This window comes from Mesoplodon bidens (assembly GCF_964165515.1).
Source record: "Mesoplodon bidens genome assembly, chromosome: 6".
NCBI lineage: Eukaryota > Metazoa > Chordata > Mammalia > Artiodactyla > Ziphiidae > Mesoplodon > Mesoplodon bidens.
This window is the reverse complement of record NC_138162.1, coordinates 104,449,264-104,467,774: the sequence shown is the minus strand read 5'-3', so window position 1 is coordinate 104,467,774 and position 18,511 is coordinate 104,449,264. Positions and strand designations below refer to the sequence as shown.

General features: G+C 53.3%; 1 protein-coding gene across 1 annotated transcript in view; it reads left to right on the top strand.

Moving 5' to 3' along the window:
- Positions 1-18,511, top strand: part of LOXL2 (lysyl oxidase like 2) — a 101,623-nt gene that overhangs the window by 77,015 nt on the left and 6,097 nt on the right. Inside the window, exons 8-11 of the mRNA XM_081237576.1 lie at positions 3,750-3,917; positions 5,702-5,867; positions 10,507-10,750; positions 17,592-17,707. Of these exons, the coding sequence (XP_081093702.1) occupies positions 3,750-3,917; positions 5,702-5,867; positions 10,507-10,750; positions 17,592-17,707 (694 nt within the window). The remainder of the gene's footprint in view (positions 1-3,749; positions 3,918-5,701; positions 5,868-10,506; positions 10,751-17,591; positions 17,708-18,511) is intronic.

Sequence of the window (18,511 nt, the reverse complement as noted above, 5' to 3'; positions counted from 1 at the left end):
TCCTACCATCTCATTGTGGCTTCTCCTTTGTCTTTGGATGTGGGGTATCATTTTTGGTGAGTTCCAGTGTCTTCCTGTCGATGATTGTTCAGCAGTTAGTTGTGATTCCAGTGCTCTCGCAAGAGGGAGTGAGCGCACGTCCTCCTCCGCCATCTTGAACCGATCATCAATCTGCTTTTAATCATCACTGCCCACTGGCGTTCCGAACTTCAGTGCCAGCCTGGACCACGGGAGGGGTCCCCACTCACGGCCTCCACCTCCCCAGGGTGCATCCCTGTGCCGGCCTGCAGCTCCACCAGGCTCGGCGGTGAGATTCTAGAAACCACACCAAGGGGAAGGGGAAAGGACTTGGACCTCCCAAAGAGAAGGGAGGCTCAAGGCTCCTAAATCCAGGACACAAGCTGTTAGAGGGCTCAGCCCGAGGCCTGCGGTCGCCATCACAGTCCCCACTGTCTGTCTATCCAGGACACAGAGTGTCCTCGGGCCAGGAGGCTGGAGACTCAGGGGGCCAGGCGGGTGGGGAGAGGGGACATGTGTGGTGGGCTGGCAGACCGCTCCTTCCAAGGCCGTAACCACTCAGAGGCGACCGGAGATGGTTTGCACAAGGCACAAAATTAGGTGCCTTAGTGAGTATCCTAAACCTCAGGGCTCAGTCTGACCCCAGTGGACAGGAAAAGCCTCAGAACATAAGCCCAGGCTCCAGAGCCCCCACCTCCCAGCAGGAGTGCTCCATCCTCCATCCTGACTGTGAGTCGGTCCTCAGTTCTGGCTTGGTGGTCCCTGCTTTGGGACAAAAGCATCCCTGGAGAAGGGGGCTTACGTGCATGGTTTGGAGGTGGTCTAGCATGGTAGCGAAGAGACACTCACTGTATCTGAGACTCTACTTTCTCATCTGTGAGATTTGGGGGACGTGGCAGTGCTGCCTCCTAGGGGTGCTGTGAGGACCGAATGTCCACAAAGGGCTTGCCTAGGGCCGGAGACACGATAAGTGCTCTGGAAGCCTGCCTGTGAATTTCCCAGCACTGAGCAGTGGGCCTGTCGTGTAGTAAAAGCTCAATAAATACTGGATGAATGAATGGATGCTGTGAACTATGCACAATTCATTTCATCTCTCAGGAGGTGCCAACTTTACCGTCAGAGTTCAGTAAGCACATAAAGGAAGTATATGGTAAAATCCAGGCCTTTATTAGGTCTCAAATAAGCAGAGCGGATGGCTTGAAGTTACCTCTAGAGACATCCTGGGTGGGTTGAAGGCGCACCCTGCCCAAGGGCTGCTGGCCTCCCCCTGCATGTTGGAGCTGGGTGACTCGCCTCCTGCTGAGGTTCAGACCCTTCTAGGACTTTCTTGATGGCTCTGCCCATCTTATCTGTTTGTATTTTTACATAGATCCAAAGATATGTTAGTCATGGCTGATGTACAATGCATATCCAGTGTCCAGTTTCATCGGGGTTTCCTTCAGCCCAGAGACACCCAGGAAGACAAATGTCAGCCTCCCGAAGGCCTCTCTTCCTGCCTGCTTTGACCTCTTCTAGCTCCTCTGAAGAGAGGCTTGCTTTCTGCTGGGACTCCCGATGATCATTGCTGTGAGGATGTCTGATAGTTCTCGGCACTCACTTGGTGCCAGGCCCTGTTTGAGCACTTTCCATGAACTACCTCATTTATGCATCCGCTCAACAACCGTGGCAGGTAGATCGAGTATCATGTCTGCCCTTGGCTTGTCTGTTTGTCGGCTGACCTCAGTGACCCTCCCAGCCCCTGAGTCCATAAGAATTAAGACCTGTGACTTAGGGGGTCGAGCCGTTGCTAAGGGCGGGCAAACAAACAGCTGAGGATTCCTGGAAGTGTTATGCCTTATCTCAAAGGAATGAATTGTTTGAAGCATAAAGGAAAGCAGTGTAAGGTATCTGGATTAAAGGCTGCAGTTTCAGAACCCTTCCCCCAATTCCAGATCTCCCTGCTTGGGCTCACTTAAGTTGGTCCACGCTTTCATTCCGTAAGACTGATCATGTATTCATCCATTCCAAAAATAGTCTTGGCATATACCTAACATGTGGCAGATGCTGTCTTAGTTATTGATCATCCAGTAAACCAGCCAAATACAGCTCTGCTCTTCGGCACTTATAATCTAGCAGAGGAGACAGACGTTAAAGTGTGAATTAGCTTAAGTATAATTGTCAAGAATGCTAGGAAGGGGCTTCCCTGGTGGCGCAGTGGTTGAGAGTCTGCCTGCCGATGCAGGGGACACAGGTTCGTGCCCCGGTCCGGGAAGATCCCACATGCCGCGGAGCGGCTGGGCCCGTGAGCCATGGCTGCTGAGCCTGCGCGTCCGGAGCCTGTGCTCTGCAACGGGAGAGGCCACAACAGTGAGAGGCCCGCGTACCGAATACTAGGAAGGAGATGTAGAGGGAGTGATAGACTGTACGTGGGCACTGACCCCCATCGGAGGGAAGTACCATTGGGTATAGGATTGGAAAGATGAGTGGGACCAGCCAGGCCAAAGGGCCTCTGTATATAATAGGCTTCAGTGTGAAATGAGACTTACTGTGTGACATGGTCAAGAAAGTTAGGTAGCCATGGAAACTGAAAGAAGGCCATGCACTTGGAGGTCGGAGAACAGGGAGGAGAGAGACGCGATTAGGATGAAGAGGGGCGTAGTGGAGCAATGGGAAACCATGGACATGTTCTAGGGGAGGAATGCGGTTGGGTGTTTTTCAAATGTGACTCTGGCTTCTGCGTGGAGAATGGGTCAGTGAAGACGAGAGGAGAGACCACGGGAGGTGAGGAGGGCTGGTTCAGGCGAGAGGTGATGGCGCCTGGGACGAGAGGGTCAGGATGGAGCTGGAGGGAGGAGGGCACATCGGAGAGAGACTTGGGAGATCAAATCTACGGAGGAAGATTTTGATGGGATGTGGGGGGATGAGAGAGAAGACGATGCTGAGGATTGCACCCAGATTTCTGGCTTGTCTAACAGAGTAGATTCGGGATCGGCAAACTACAGCTTGCAGTCCAAACCCATCCCTCTGCCTGTTTTTGTATATATGGTTTTATGGGCACACAGCTGTGTCCCATCATTTACATATTGCGATGCCTGCTTTCACGCTACACGGTTTGCTGCCCCTGGGACAGATGGTCGTGGCTTTAGCTGAAATAGGGAACGGGGGGCAGGTAGAGCGCAGCTTTAGGTGGAGAGAGAAGAGAGGACAAGTTAGATCTGGGGTCTCCGAGGTGCCCGGTGGGACAGGCAGCTGGCTGTATGGGTCTCAGAAGAGAGTTCTGCGGGAGAGGACAGCAGGGGACGCTGTGGGAGGAGATGGGATCAGGATCTGGAACGTGGGGGCAGGAGGTGTGGTGAGGAGAAAAGGGTCCAGGAAGGAGTCAGGGAATTCCACCCTTTTAAGGCCTCTTGCTACATCCTTCCAAGTGTCTGATCTATGAGCAGCCCCCCTGGTGGGCGCATGGGCAGCAGAAGCAGACTCTGCTGTGCTGCTCAGAGGGATCCGTGGGCCTCCCCAGCTGCACAGCCTTCTAGGGCCCCAGGATGCCTGCGGTGGGGCGGGGGAGGGGGACCGAATACAGAAGACCATGCCGGGCACGATGCCTGCGGCACACAGTAGGCTCTCAGCGATGCTGCGGGATCTGTGTCGCAGGCAGGACCCCCTGCCTTGGGGAAATTGGGACTGAGGGCAGTACGGCGGGGCGTCAACCTGCCTTCCCCTCGTGGCGATCATGCCTTCCTTTCTCTCCACAGCTGCGCCTGAACGGGGGCCGAAACCCCTATGAGGGCCGAGTGGAGGTGCTGGTGGAGAGGAACGGGTCCCTCGTGTGGGGGACCGTGTGCGGCGAGAACTGGGGCATCGTGGAGGCCATGGTGGTCTGCCGGCAGCTGGGCCTGGGGTTTGCCAGCCAAGCCTTCCAGGTGAGAAATCCCCGAGGGCCTTGAACCCTCCCTCCAGCCTGTTCCTGCCCATCTCTTGTCAGCCCCCGTCTTCCGTGAACCCCAGGAGACAGAGAGCCCTGAACTCGGAGGAAGAGCCTCATCCCGGCTCCCACGCCGCTCTCCACAGCGCTGAGGCCTGGGGTGGGTCACGTGCTCTCTGCACTCTGGTTTCACGGTCTCAGCTCTGCGTGCTGGGATTCGCACTGTGCCAAGGGCTCCTCCCCGGGCCGTCCTGATGTGCCTTTTGCAGATGGAAGCGACTCAGTCCTGTGGGGCAGTAAAGACCGCCCAGCCCAACCCCCCAGACGCCTTAGCTCACCCGGAACATGCTTCCCCACGGTGTCCACATCCACGCATCCTCTCCTCGGTTGGCTGGTAAATCCCCAAGCCTTGTCCAGGGCCCTTTCACAGCCGCTACGCCCTCCTCCCCGCCGGCCCTTCCTTAAAGAGAGGGACTCATCTGAGGGCAGTTAAGCTCCTGCCCCTATCAGAAGAAAGACAAGTAGCGCTTCGGCTTCAAAAATCATTGCTTTCTGGACCCCATCCTATGAGGGAACATTGTCAGAAAGAGGCTGGGGGCCAGAGAAGCAGGAGCCAGGGGGCTCCGGGTCTATTCCAAACCGGAGCCCTACCAGCCGGCTGCACAGTGATCTGGGGCAAAGCAGCCACCCTTCTACGCCTCCCCGTGACATGGTATGAATAGTCCCAGGTCCTCAATATCCTGGCTCTAAACACTTTCCTTCAGCTTCTCCCAGAACAAGAAAATGTCTGAAGCTCCCCCATCCTGCTTTGCTAACCCTGACTTCAGCCCCTGTGCCCAGGTGGCCTGCTCGGGGAAGGGGTTTCTTAGGAAGGGGCGTGGGAGAACTCAGGCAGCCTTGCTGAGCCCGACTGCCTGCTGGGGGCTGCCCAGGGCCCAGGGTAGGTGCTGGGCATCCAGAAGGGGCAGGCCTCTGGTACCCGGGGTCCTCTGGGAGCCTGGCTTCGCCGGGCCATGTAATGTTTCTGCTAATACTGCTTATGACAAGCCAGGGTGCTCTCTGGTTCTTCAGGGAGAGTCAAAAAACAGTGCTCATTACAACAGAGTGGCTGTCCGACTGTTTTTGTTCCCCGTCAGCTCGTTCCTAAGACACCTGGGCCTCACAGCTGAGGCTGTGAACGGACCCGCCCCTGATATCAGTCCCAAATCTGTCCCTGATTGCAAGCCCGATCCCTTCCCGAGGCCCCGGTTTTCTCTCTAGAGGATAAGGGTGTGTAGTCAGGTTCTTTAGAGAAACAGAACCAATGAGATTTATGAACGTGGAACTAACTATTTACATATGTGAATAGATTTCTTCTCTCCTGCCAATTCTGATCAATTGGCAGTGTATTCCTGGAGCACTGTGTTGAGAAGGATTCTGAGAGCACAGTCAGGCTTAGAGGAGAGTGCTGTGATTGATTAGTAATGTCTGCCCTGGGCTCAGGGAGAGGGAGTGGGCAGCCTGAGCTGCCACTCCTGACACACAGCATTGAACATACCCTTCCTTAGCTGTGCTTTCCAGAAGTGGGGAGGGGCAGAATCCAGTGTGAGGGTCTCACTCGCACTGCCACCAACAGACTGCATGACTTGGGTAAGTGACTCTTTGTGCCTTGGCTGTCTCCATCTGAATAATGGGATCATAAAGGCTTGGGACTTTTGTGAGGCTGAAATTTGATAGGACACGGGAAAATGACAATTCTAGGTGACGTACTGCCCATTTTGTTGTTGTTGTTGATTCATCCAGGAGACCTGGTATTGGCACGGAAATATCAACGCCAACAAGGTGGTCATGAGCGGAGTGAAGTGCTCAGGAACAGAGCTGTCCCTGGCGCACTGCCGCCACGATGGAGAGGACTTGGCCTGCCCCGAGGGCGGGGTGCAGCACGGGGCTGGAGTTGCCTGCTCAGAAAGTGAGAGCTCCTGGGTGTCATAGCCCACCCTCCCTGCCAGGCTCCAGTAGGGGATCAGAGTCTCACTGATTATTCCTTGCGAGGCTCTGAGGCATCTGTTATGAGCCGAGCAAAAGAGGAAAGCAGGGATGGATTCGTGTTAAGTGGAAGATTCGGGGGCAAGAGGAACTACCCGCACCCGCAACCTGGAATCTTGCCCGATGACAGTGGAGAGGAAGGCAGGAGGGAGGACTTGGGAGTCTGGGAGCCTTGGGTTCAAAGGCCAGGTCACTGTAGATTATTTAAGTGGCCTTAGGCGAACTGAGTGACTAAGAACTTGTTCTTCTGGGGAGCATGTTTCTGGGTTAACAGGTGAAGCACACACTAAGTGCTTGGTGAGTGTCAGCTTCCTTCCTTCCGCCCTGCTCCATACATCATTTCTTGGGACTTCCCTGGCGGTTCAGTGGTTAAGACTCCATGCTCCCAAAGCAAGGGGCACGGGTTCGATCCCTGGTCGGGGAACTAAGATCCCGCATGCTGTGGGTGGTGTGGCCAAAAAAAAAAGAAAAAGAAAAAGAAAGATCATTTCCTGCCTGTTTTCACACCCTGGGGGTGATTTAGCCTCCTGGTGACTCCCTGGGAATCCTAGAGGGCTTGACAATATAGAAGGGAATCCCATCCCACCCCTCCCCCACCGCAGCCAGGATTCAGAATGACCATCTCAGTATGTTCCCTTCCATGCTGAGAGGACCCATTGACAGCACTGCAGGCATGTTATTCTCTGGATCCCCCCCCACCGTCCTTGCCTTATCATATGATTCCCTTGTGAACCTGGGAGGTAGGAGAGGCCTGGAGTCTGGGCAGAGAACTCCAGACCAGACCCTGCCTGCCACTAGTAGCTGATCTTGGCAAAGTTAGTTAACTGCTGTAATCCACAGTCTTTCTTGTTTTTCCTAGAAACTGGAAATTAGATTGTTGTTGTGACAACAAATATACACAAGCACTTAAGAAACAGTGATGTACTGTTGTTTACCATCACAGAGAACTAGGGAGAAGATTAAACTTGAACTCAGTCACTTCTCCCATCAACCCCTTTTAGACCCACTCGGCATCTCCTAACCCTTGTAAGGCAGGACTCTCAACTCCAGTGCGAGCTCCTCTGGGCAGACGTCACAAGCTGTCGTATCCTGTCTGAGAGGAGAGAGCGAGATGACCACCCTTACCAGCCCTCCAAGGGGAGAGCATCCAAGCAAAGTGGTCTTACCCTCATCAGGAGACTTTTCTTAGCTTAATAATTTATTTATATTTATAATATATCATTTTTTCCAAAAAAAGAAATTAAGATAATGTACACCTAAATAAAAGTCAAGGTAGCCTAAGATTAAAGCAGATTTTTTAAAAGGTAGATATTGGCAAAAAGGTAGTCGCTCAAAATGGAGCCGAGAGAGGTTCATAAAAAATATGTACTGTACAGTCCTATACATTTACTGCTATGGACTCATATACATTTACTATTGTAATTATACAGTGAGCTTCCTAGCAGCCAAAGGGAAGAGGGAAACCTGCTCATTAATATAATCCATAGTATGCAATAGAAACAAACCCATGAGTCAAAGAGAAGTCCACTATTTTAGATACTGAGATGAAAAGGAACTTCTCATTATGAGGACTGAGAGTTATGAGATCAACAATGCCTGCCATATCCTCACGGCAGACAAAAATTGACTTTCATGGGGCTATTGCTCAGAGAACCCCTCAGCTTGGACTGAAGGTATCAGTCAGAGTCTGCAGAGGGGCAGAAGTTATTGGGGCCAGGAACACTGATCTGGCTTAATACTTTATTCAGAAAGAGAAAGTATATTCTTCAGGCAACCCTTTGTAATGACTTTTCCTCATCCAACCAATTCCATCCTAAACCTGGAAGTTCTCCCTGATATCACTCTGTCTTCCTCATCATACCCCCCCAAGTCGAGCCATCTGCATTTTTACCTTTCCGTAGTTTCTCAACTCCCTTTACCTTCTTGCATCCCACTGTCCATCCTCTACACCGTGTTACCACAAAGGCTCCTCCCTGGCGCCTCCCATTGCTTCCCTTCCCTGAAGCCAGGGTCAGTGCTGGTCCCCAGCTTGTGCTGCCTCCTGTTCCAACCCCGTCCAAGCTTTCCCACCGACTTAAGTGAACGCAGGGTCTTGCACAGGCACGTGTTGTCCGGCCTCATATCAAGCCGCCTTCCCTGCCCACCCCTCCTCGGTACCCGCAGGCCTTGGTCCTCCTTCATGCCTCAGGGGCCTGGCATGTGCTACTGAGCTTAGCATCTTAGAGCAGTTCCCTCTAACCTCTGCTTATCCTCCATGGAACAGCTAAAATGCCACTGCCTCCAAGGAAGTCTCTCCTGACCCCTCTCCCCAGATTGGGTCCCCTGCTATAATTTCCATAACACCACGTATTTCTCCTTCAAGCTCTGGTCATAATTATAATTAAGTAATTAATATGTACTCTATCTGTCTCTCCTGCCATAATATAAGATCTTCCTTGTTAGCACTGTCCAGAGAGGCTAGCGCAGTGCTCACTGTAATACTTGATAGACGGGTGGATGAGTGCATGCCTCGGATGAGCTTCTGGAGGATGTTTTGGGTGTTAGGGAGGTCAAGGCCCCATTCCATGGCAGGTGCTGAAAGCGAGCTACTGGCTAAGTTAGGCCATGTTACCTTAAGACTCCTGAGCTGGAGGGAGGGCTGGCCTCCTCTCGGAAAGAGGAGGGTCCGGTGGAGACCCCTCTGCCCAGCTCAGAGGGAAGCTGAGGGGCTGTCCAGTGAGTACTGAGTAGTGTACAGACAATGAATAAGAGACCACAACACCCTCAAAAAAGGTGTGCCCAGGACACTCAGTGCCAGCAATGCTGCATCCCGGTCTGTGCCCTCCAAGAGGAAATCGTTCCCAGCAGATGGGAGCCTCCCTACCCCTCATCCCATTTGAGTGTCCTTTCAGTCCCCTGCGGTTCCACACCCAGTCCCTGCAGGTAGGTTTGCTCTCTAGAGGCGGCGGGGCCCCATCACTGAAAATCTGCTGGGCTCCATGTGCAGCCTGGGGACCATGGGAAGGAGATGCAGACAAGCGAGGGGTGCTCTGGGCATTGGTGAACTTGAGCAAAGCAAAGCTCACAGATGACGCCCACTTCAGAAATTTACAAGCAACCTGTCGGGAAATAAAAGATGGATGGGTCTTGTAAATGATTCACATACAACATTTTTGTGAATTGAAGTACACTAGAAATGTTCAATGCAATCTCACTTTTAAAGGGAAACTTACAGTTAATCCTTTGGTCAATACAGTCTCAGTTTTAAAGGGAAATTTACAGTTAATCCTTTGGTAAAGAAGCTAAGCCTTCTAATACAGTTGTTTAGCAAACAGATTATAGCCATTGGTGATTTTTTTTTAACACCTGCTATGTGCAATGCACTAATGAGTAAGTCAGGCTTGTTTTGTTTTTTAATTTATTTATTTAATTTATTTATTTTTGGCTGCCTTGGGTCTTCGTTGCTGCGCGCGGGCTTTCTCTAGTTGCAGCGAGCAGCGGCTACTCTTCGTTGCGGTGCGTGGGCTTATTGCAATGGCTTCTCTTGTTGCGGAGCACGGGCTTTAGGCGCGCGGGCTTCAGTAGTTGTGGCGCACGGGCTCAGTAGTTGTGGCTCGCAGGCTCTAGAGCTCAGGCTCAGTAGTTGTGGCACACGGGCTTAGTTGCTCTGCGGTGTGTGGGATCTTCCCGGACCAGGGATCAAACCCGTGTCCCCTGCATTGGCAGGTGGATTCTTAACCAGTGCGCCACCAGGGAAGTCCCCAAGCTTGTTTTAAAAGAGGTACCTGGGGGAGAACTGTCATGTAGAGCAACAGTGCGAGTGGAAACTGGTAGAACCTGATATACATCAGAGCCTTGAAAGTATGCAACCCTGCCCCCCAGCAGTTTCATTTATAGAAATATATTCTAAAGAAATAATTCAAGTTACATACACAGATTTACTGCAGGATGTTTATCACAGCTTCATCTTTAGCTGAAAGGTTCCAGGCAACCCTTGTATCTAAAAGTATGGGCTAGGGTTATGAATTAAGTATTACGGAGCCATGAAATGGATGTTGTAACGGATATTTATTAACAAAGGAATATGTCAAGTTATGTTTTAAGGGAAACAGTATTAGCAGACTATAAATCTACATACAATATTACACATGGTGGAAAATACATTTGTATCATTCCCAGAAGAATCAGACCAAGGTATTAAGAGTGTTCTCTCTCTGCATAGCACAATTTCGTTGTTTTTGTATGCTTTTTATTATGGAAAATCTCAAGCCACTCAAAAGGAGAGAAAATAATATAACAAAGCCTCGTGCACCCATTACCCACGTTGAACAACTGTCGATATTTTGCGCACATGCACTGGGATCTGTAGGGGCGTCCAGGAGGACTCTCAGAGAAGGGGGAGAGGAATTGGGGGCAGCGATCCACAAGGAAGGTGACCTGGAGGGGGGACACCACGAGCCAGTTCTAGACAGTGAGGCTCGGCAGGGATGGAGGCTAGTGCCAGCTCAGGACTCAGAAGGAACCTACTCAGGAGGGGGTGAGGGGTCTCTGGCCTCGTCTGAATCCTGTGTCTGCCTTCCCAGCTGCCCCCGACCTGGTCCTCAACGCAGAGATCGTGCAGCAGAGCACCTACCTGGAGGACCGGCCCATGTTCATGCTTCAGTGCGCCATGGAGGAGAACTGCCTCGCAGCCTCGGCTGCCAACACCAACCCCGCCACGGGCTACCGGCGGCTCTTGCGCTTTTCCTCCCAGATCCACAACAATGGCCAGTCTGACTTCCGACCCAAGAACGGCCGCCACGCGTGGATCTGGCATGACTGCCACAGGTGAACCCTCCCTGCCAGGGCCATAGGCTGCGCCAGCCCAAGGCACCCAGATGGGATCCAGAATCACAGGGTCACTTAGGGATAGCCGAGAGGCCACACGGTCCCGGGGGCGGGGTTCTCCCCAGCTGGAGGGATGGCCCGCTGGCCTCCCACATTTGCAGACACCATTCTCTCTCCCCAGGGGGCCCTGGCCCACCTCCTCTTCCCCGAGCCCGTTCTCTCTCTTGGCTCCAACGTCTCTACCGTTTGGAGACAAACTTTGTTTTGAGAACCCCGTGCCCCTGCATTGACCTTCAGTCGACAGTTTTCAAGTGTGTCCACAGCAAGTTCGTGCTCTGCAGGGTGCCTGGGGTTTTGCAGTTGTCGGATTCTGAATTCGTTTAGGAATGTACTTTAAATACCAGTATAAGTTTTAAACATCTCTACGAAGGCGGTGGGGGTGGAGACAGGAGTTCTAGGCCAGGAGTCATGAGGCCTGTTCTCTCGACCCAGCTGTGCCTCTAACCAGTTGCATGACGTCAGGCCAGCTGGGCCACATCAGCCGGGACTGCTAATACCCTTTCCAGCCCTCAGTCCGTGGCTCCGTTCCCAGTGCTATATAAATCATGGACAAGAACAGAGTGCAATCCCAGAGCCGGCCCTTGCTGGAGCCAACAGAAGCCTCCCTGTTCACCTCCCTGCCTTCCCCCTTCTTTCTGTCCCTTTGCCTTGATTCCTCCCCTAACCCTGAACCGGCTGCCAGTGATGGGTCTCATTTCCTGCTCAGACCTGAGCTGGGCAGGTAGAGAGAGCAGAGTCAGTAGTTTTGAAAATGAAGGGAGGGAGACCCCTGCCATTCAACCCGGCAGCACCCCCCTGCCCCCCACCGCGAGGGGCCACAGACTTGGGCACGGGGAGTGCGGTCTCCATGCTCAGAATCCCATCCGCACAGGAGCTTTTGCACCAGGTCCCTGCTTCTCAGAGCGGGGCCGGCGGGCTGGCAGCATCTGCAGTCAGTGCTGAATCCAGGGTCCTTGGCAGATTCACAGCAGAATCTGCGTGTTAACAGGTCACCAGGGGACTGTGTGCACAGCATTCTGAGAGGCCCCAGTCTGGCTGACCACCAGGCATCCTTCCAGCTTTAAAATGTGATGATCACAGTTAAGGTCATATGAACTAACATTTACTGACCCCCTTCTAAGTGCCAGAGCAGGGAACCCTCGTTTTCCTGAGTCTGGAAACGGTGGCCCTGAGTTCATGGGACTAGCCCAAGCTGAAGCTGTGGAGCAGGGACCCCGACTCGGGGCCTCTCTGACTCCCAAGCGTGCGTTCTTCCTCGTACCTCCACCCAATCTTCATCAGAAATCTGTGTTGTGCTGCTTTTTCATGTCATAACTTACGGCCTAGTCACATTCGAATCTGTTTGGGGATAGAATTGTTTAACCCATCTCAAAAGAAAGGACTGTGGATGACTTCCCTGGTGGTCCAGTGGCCAAGACTCTGTGGTCTCAATGCTGGGGGCCCGGGTTCAATCCCTGGTCAGGGAAGATCCCACGTGCATGTTACAACTAAAGATCCCGCACGCCGCAACCAAGACCAGGCGCAGCCAAATAAATAAGTAAAAGGAGTATGGTAGAACTCAGGGGTGCTGATATTCCTTTATAGTTGACCCTTGAACAACAAGGGTTTGAACTGCATGGGTCCACTTATATGTGGATTTTTTTCAATACATATTGTACCTCACTATACGCATTTTCATTATACAGCTTTTATTAAAAATTTATTTAATTTATTTATTTTTGGCTGCGTTGGGTCTTGGTTGCCGTGCATGCAGGCTTTCTCTAGTTACGGCGAGCAGGGGCTACTCTTCGTCGCGGTGCGCAGGCTTCTCACTGCGGTGGCTTCTCTTATTGCAGAGCACGGGCTCTAGGCACGCGGGCTTCAGTAGCTGTGGCACGCGGGCTCAGTAGTTGTGGCTCACGGGCTCTAGAGCGCAGGCTCAGTAGTTGTGGCACACGGGCTTAGTTGCTCCACGACATGTGGGATCTTCCCGAACCGGGCTCGAACCCGTGTCCCCTGAGTTGGCAAGCAGTTTCTTAACCACTGCGCCACCAGGGAAGCCCTATACAGCTTTTAAATTAACTCAGTGTGGGGAAAAGTTTATGTCTGATTAGAGATTACAATACGTGGAATCGAAAGAATTACAGCTTGAGTCCCGAATCTATCCAAACAGTTTCAGCTTCCTGTCCTCGGGTGAGTCATTTATCAACTCCTTTGTTTCTGAGGCAATGATAGCAGTACTTGGATTTTCAAGTTCACGGGGGTCCGTGCCCCTAACCTCGGCATTGTTCAAAGGTCAACTGTAATTACTATCCGTATGTCCTAAAAGTCCTAATTAGCCAAAGAAGTTTTGGTCTTTATATAGAAGCATGGAGGTCTTCTGCAGGGAGAAAGTCAGAGAGTAAAATTAAAGCCATGACATCTGGGTGCCTGATTTCCTTCAGAGAATACATGGCGGAAGTGCTGCCCTGTGGGCCTACAAGTAGAAGGTAATTGCATCTCTGCCCTGCATGTGGCACTCCACCCAGACATCACACGGTAGGAGTCTCCCTGTGACCCAGGCTTGCCCTCCAAGGAATGGTCTTTTCCCTAAGAATACACGTAGCAACATCATGGAAGTGTTTCTTCTGATCTGGTGCTCCAGGGACCCTGACCCCGTCCTCCCAACCCCTACCCCAGCTTTTCCTGTGTTCTATTTTCTTTCTTTGTTTATAGATGTTGCAATCAATGGTTTGAGAGGGACGGGTGGGAAAGAACATACTGGCTAAGCATATGTTCCTTCAGGCCTCGACCTCCTGGACCAGGGCTGAGAACCTCTGATCATAAGACCCCAGAGAGTATAAGAAACTCCCCACCCCTGGCCTCCAGAGCTCCAGGGGCATTCTCCAGGCACTGTGGGAGGACCTTTCGACAGGAATCCTGGCCCGAATCTCCGTTGGGTCCCTTTGGGAGTGTGATGAAAGCTGGCCCGTCCTCCACTCAAAAAAAATTATTTCTAGATTTAACGTCCTATTTCAGCAGATTTACAGACACTGAAGCCCATCTGTGGAGCCAAAATTAAGAATCCTGGCTCAGGGCTTCCCTGGTGGCACAGTGGTTGAGAGTCCGCCTGCCGATGCAGGGGACGCGGGTTCATGCCCCGGTCCGGGAAGATCCCACGTGCCGCGGAGCGGCTGGGTCCGTGAGCCATGGCCGCTGAGCCTGCGCGTCCGGAGCCTGTGCTCCGCAACGGGAGAGGGCGCAGCAGTGAGAGGCCCGCGTACCGCAAAAAAAAAAAAAAAAGGACCCTGGCTCAGATTAGTGTGTATGGGGAAAACGATAGCTCCCAGTTTAGTTGTTGCTATGATGAGGAACAGAGCTATGTTCTTCGAAAGCCCTAAGATGAAACAAAGAACGGCCCCCTTAGGAGTCTCCTCCCAGCCAGACCTAGAGGGAAATGCCCTGCACCATTCTCTCTCATATACATGGCCCTTGGTTGATGATCTTGATGGGGGTCCCCCTCCTGCTTCTTGTGTCCCAGGGAGTGGGACCACACCTGCTCCCCTGGCACATGAGGTCACAGCTTTGACAGCTGGGCACAGAGCAACCCGGCGTCTCCTGGTTCTCAGCCCCTGCTCTGTCCTAGGGCTCAGTCTCACACCTTGGGGAAGCCCGGGAGAGGAGCTGGGAGCTGGAGCGGCAGGGAGGTGACGTCCAGCACAGGTGCCAGCCCTCCAGTCAGGGATGGCCCGGGTACAAAGGGGGGACTTTCCTTCATTCCGCCCCACCCCCTACCATGTGCGGAGCAGCCCCTGTATCAGGTCAAAGCCCCACAGATTCACTGCGGCCTCTGTGAGCCAGTTTTAGGCCCTCATCCTATCCGTGGGCCTTTGTTCCAGCCAGGGGCTGCCTAGCACATGAGGAGGGCAGGGCAGAGCAAAGGGACCCCGCCCTTTGTGACCGCACCTCCTGAGGCTGGAACACACCCCCAGATTTCTCTGAAATGGGGATGGGAGCCTTTTCCCAACCACGACTGAGTGCCGGCCAGGACTCTCCATCCTGGAGGCACCGGAAGACTCGTGGCTGGTGTGGGAAACGAAAAAGAGTGAAACATCTCTACAACGCACACTGATGCTCAGATCAAGAGTTTTACCCGAGATGACCTAGGGTAACAGAGAATATACCCAAACCTCCCTTCTTGCTCTGGACTAGCTTTGTCTGTCATCCACGTGTTCACCCAGCACCTCTTGCCTCGGCTAGTACCGTGTCCTAGAATACTGTGATCTGGAGTCTCACGGTAGAAGGCTGTCCTTCCTCTCATCCACATTACAATGACCTCACTCTAGTGTCAGGTATTCGCTCCCGCCTTAGACTTCTGGAATTTCTTTGCAAATCGGAGTTTCCCTATCTTTATCCCATGGATCAGGCCCCGTCTTAGACTTCCAAAGTTCAGGACACTCAGCCTGAAAAGGGGAAATTTCCCCTGATCATCAGGGACCTTCCCAGCAGCCACGATCCATACCCCCTGGGATGTGTGTGTGGCTGGTGGAAGGTGGGTGCCCCTGGGCTCCACAGCCAACCGGCTGGGAGGGAAACGTGGCCCCGGGGCTGATGTCCACGTTTGCCCCAGCGGTAAAGCACAGAGGCTCCCGGACCTCAGCAAGCTAGCATCGGGAGGCTCCAAACCAGCTGCTTCCCTCCTGACATCCACAGGGGGAAAAACTGAGGAGCTGAGGAAGACGACTCTTAAATCGAGTCTGCAGGAAGCCGGGGGAGCGGGAGGTCAGCCTTACAAGAGCCCATCTGTGGACTCTGTCTGAATTTTGTTTGGACAACGGAACATAAGCCTATTCCTCTTCAGTCTTTCCAGCCGGTAAACATGACAACATAAACCCGTCTCTGAAAGAGGCAGACATGTTTTAGGCAATGAGTCAGACCTCATGTCTCACCTTGCTCCTTCAAGAAGCCAAAATAGACTCTTTCAAAGTCATCCCTTCAACTGCCACAAAATGCATCCTTGTGACTGTTCCCTGTGGGCCCCTGGCTCAGCATTCTTTTACCCAGAAACATGAGTGACCTGGGAAGAGCCCAACTTAGGAACTTCTGACATTTTTTTTTTAGCACAAGCCCAACACAGGATGAAGGGGAAAAAGCCTCTGATTTCCTCTCTGAAAACCTGTCCTTTTAATTCCCCTCTTCCCTCTGTTCTCTCCTGCTCCCGATCCAGCCAGTGGAGGGAGCCTGAGGCCAACCCCCTGAGGCCAACCCCCTGAGGCCAACCCCCTGAGGCCCGGGAGGCGGGGAAGCTGCTGTCGGGCCGGGAGTAACCGTAGCAATGGTAGTGGTGATGGCAGTAATAAAACACGACTCCGTCACTCCTGGGAGTAGCAGCAGTAAGCAGAGAGCTGACAGGTACTGAGTGCTGCTCTGTTCCAAGCCCCATGTTTGGTATTTCTGTGATTTCTCCTCCCGCATCCTTACAGAACCCCTGCCAGGGGATCATGATATCATTCCCTCTTTCCTGCAGAGGGAACTCAGCTCGCATGGAAAGGAAACATGTGATTCTGTTCCCCAGGCCTTGGTACCTTGTTCCTCAGTTTTTCCCCATTTTCCAAATGTCCCTGTAATGACAGAGATAACTGCATTGCAGCCTCTTGTGATACATGGGTAGCAGCTTAGGACGGGCCTGGCCACCAAGAGTTTTAGGAAGACCCCCCCCCCCTGGCAACACGTGGCAGCTGTGTTTCCCTTGTTTATTCTGCACCAAACACAGGCCTTTCCAAGAATCTGCATCTGTTTTCAATTCCACCCAAGTGACCGGATGGCACACCATTAGGTAAACACTCAGCCGAGGGAAGAGTCACGGGGCTGTACAAGCTCTCTCCCCCTCCACTCCTTTCCAGGGCCCGCAGGATGTGCCTGCCAGCCTCTCCCTCCCACAGGGCCTACGAGCCCTCTTTTCGCCTCCTTTTTTATTTACTCGATGCCGGGAGCACAGACTTCTGCCTCCGTCACCTGGTTCAGGAAACGCGTGGGTCCCACTCATCAGCACCTGCCCGGAACACCCCTCCTCCCCCTCTGCAGTCTCCCTCCCTCCCGACCACACTCCCACCTTAAAAGTTTTCAGGAGACATGGAAGAGTGACTTGCATTTGTCTGCAGAAAATGTCTCAAGTAGGCATGGGCTGTGCTAGCCACTTTAGCACCCAGGAAGATGTTACACACATTTACTAAAAATGTCCTAATTTACTGAGCTTTTTTTTTTTTTTTTTTTTTTTTTTTTGCAGTACGCGGGCCTCTCACTGTTGTGGCCTCTCCCATTGCGGAGCACAGGCTCCGGATGTGCAGGCCCAGCGGCCATGGCTCACGGGCCCAGCCGCTCCGTGGCATGTGGGATCTTCCCGGACCGGGGCACGAACCCGTGTCCCCTGCATTGGCAGGCGGACTCTCAACCACTGCGCCACCAGGGAAGCCCTGAGCTTATTATTGATGCCGGGCTCTCTGCTCAGCAGTTTATCTTACTATTCTCCACAACATCCTGTGCATTATGTGCGTCATTATTCCCACTTAGGTGATGAGAGAACTGAGGCCTGGGGAGGTGAGCGGGCTGTGCCCCTCCAGAGCCCACGTAAGCACCACGGTTATGGGCTCCATCCCCCCTTTCCTAATGTCCTGTCACTGCCCACGCCTCTCCCACTGGCCGCCACTTTGGACCACGCTGCTCTGCTCATGGTGTCCCCAGTGGGAAATCGCCAGCTGGGCCATCGCTTGCAGGCGGCCGTCACTCCAGAGACTGACATCCAGGCCCCCTCTCTCGCCCCCAGGCACTACCACAGCATGGAGGTGTTCACCCACTACGACCTGCTGAACCCCAATGGTACCAAGGTGGCAGAGGGCCACAAGGCCAGCTTCTGCTTGGAGGACACAGAATGTGAAGGAGGTATCTCTGGCGGGGCAGGTGGTGCTGGGGGCTTCCGAGGGACTCCCGTGCTCCCGTGTGCGCTCACCCGGCTGGAAGCCGAGGCCGGCGCTGGTCTCTGTGTCACCCTGGCCACTGCTGACTCTCCCCGTGACCTTCCTCACTGGGGATCCCATGACTATAGCCTGGGGCTGGGGGGTAGGCAAAGCCTAGCTATAAAGGCACCTGGGTCCCCAGAGTTATGCTGATGGGCACTGGTGGGTCCACGTGGCCTCCCAGGTAAGGCCCAAACCCTCGAACCTGACACGCAGTCCCCTCCCACTCTGGCTGCCACAGCCTCTTCTCCCTGGGTCCCAACACAAGTGCCCCCGCCACACTGGTTCTTACCTCCAGGTTCAAGTTAAACCCTCACTCTGAGGTTCCCAGACCCTCTCAACTGCCCCAGGCAGAGGCGGCACCGCGCTCACACCCCTAGTCAGCTGCCATGCCTGCACCGTGACCACCTGTGCGCGCACCTGCCATCCTGGCCTGACCAGCCTCTCCCAGGGGAGACTCGATGACCCTTCTCAGTATGGCTGGAGCTTAGAGTAGCGCCCAGACAAGGCAGCCTCTCGATAAATGGGTGCGAATTGTCAGTGGTTGACGTGGCCCCTGACATGCCAGGAAATCACACAACAGATGGGTTTTGAGCACCTACCATATGCCAGACAATGGACTGACCCAGGAAGGGTCAGAGAAACAAGCCAGACCTGAGTCCACATCCAAGTGCAGATTCCCCAGAGGGAGACAAGATGACCCCAGCATCAAGCTCAACAATAAACACCA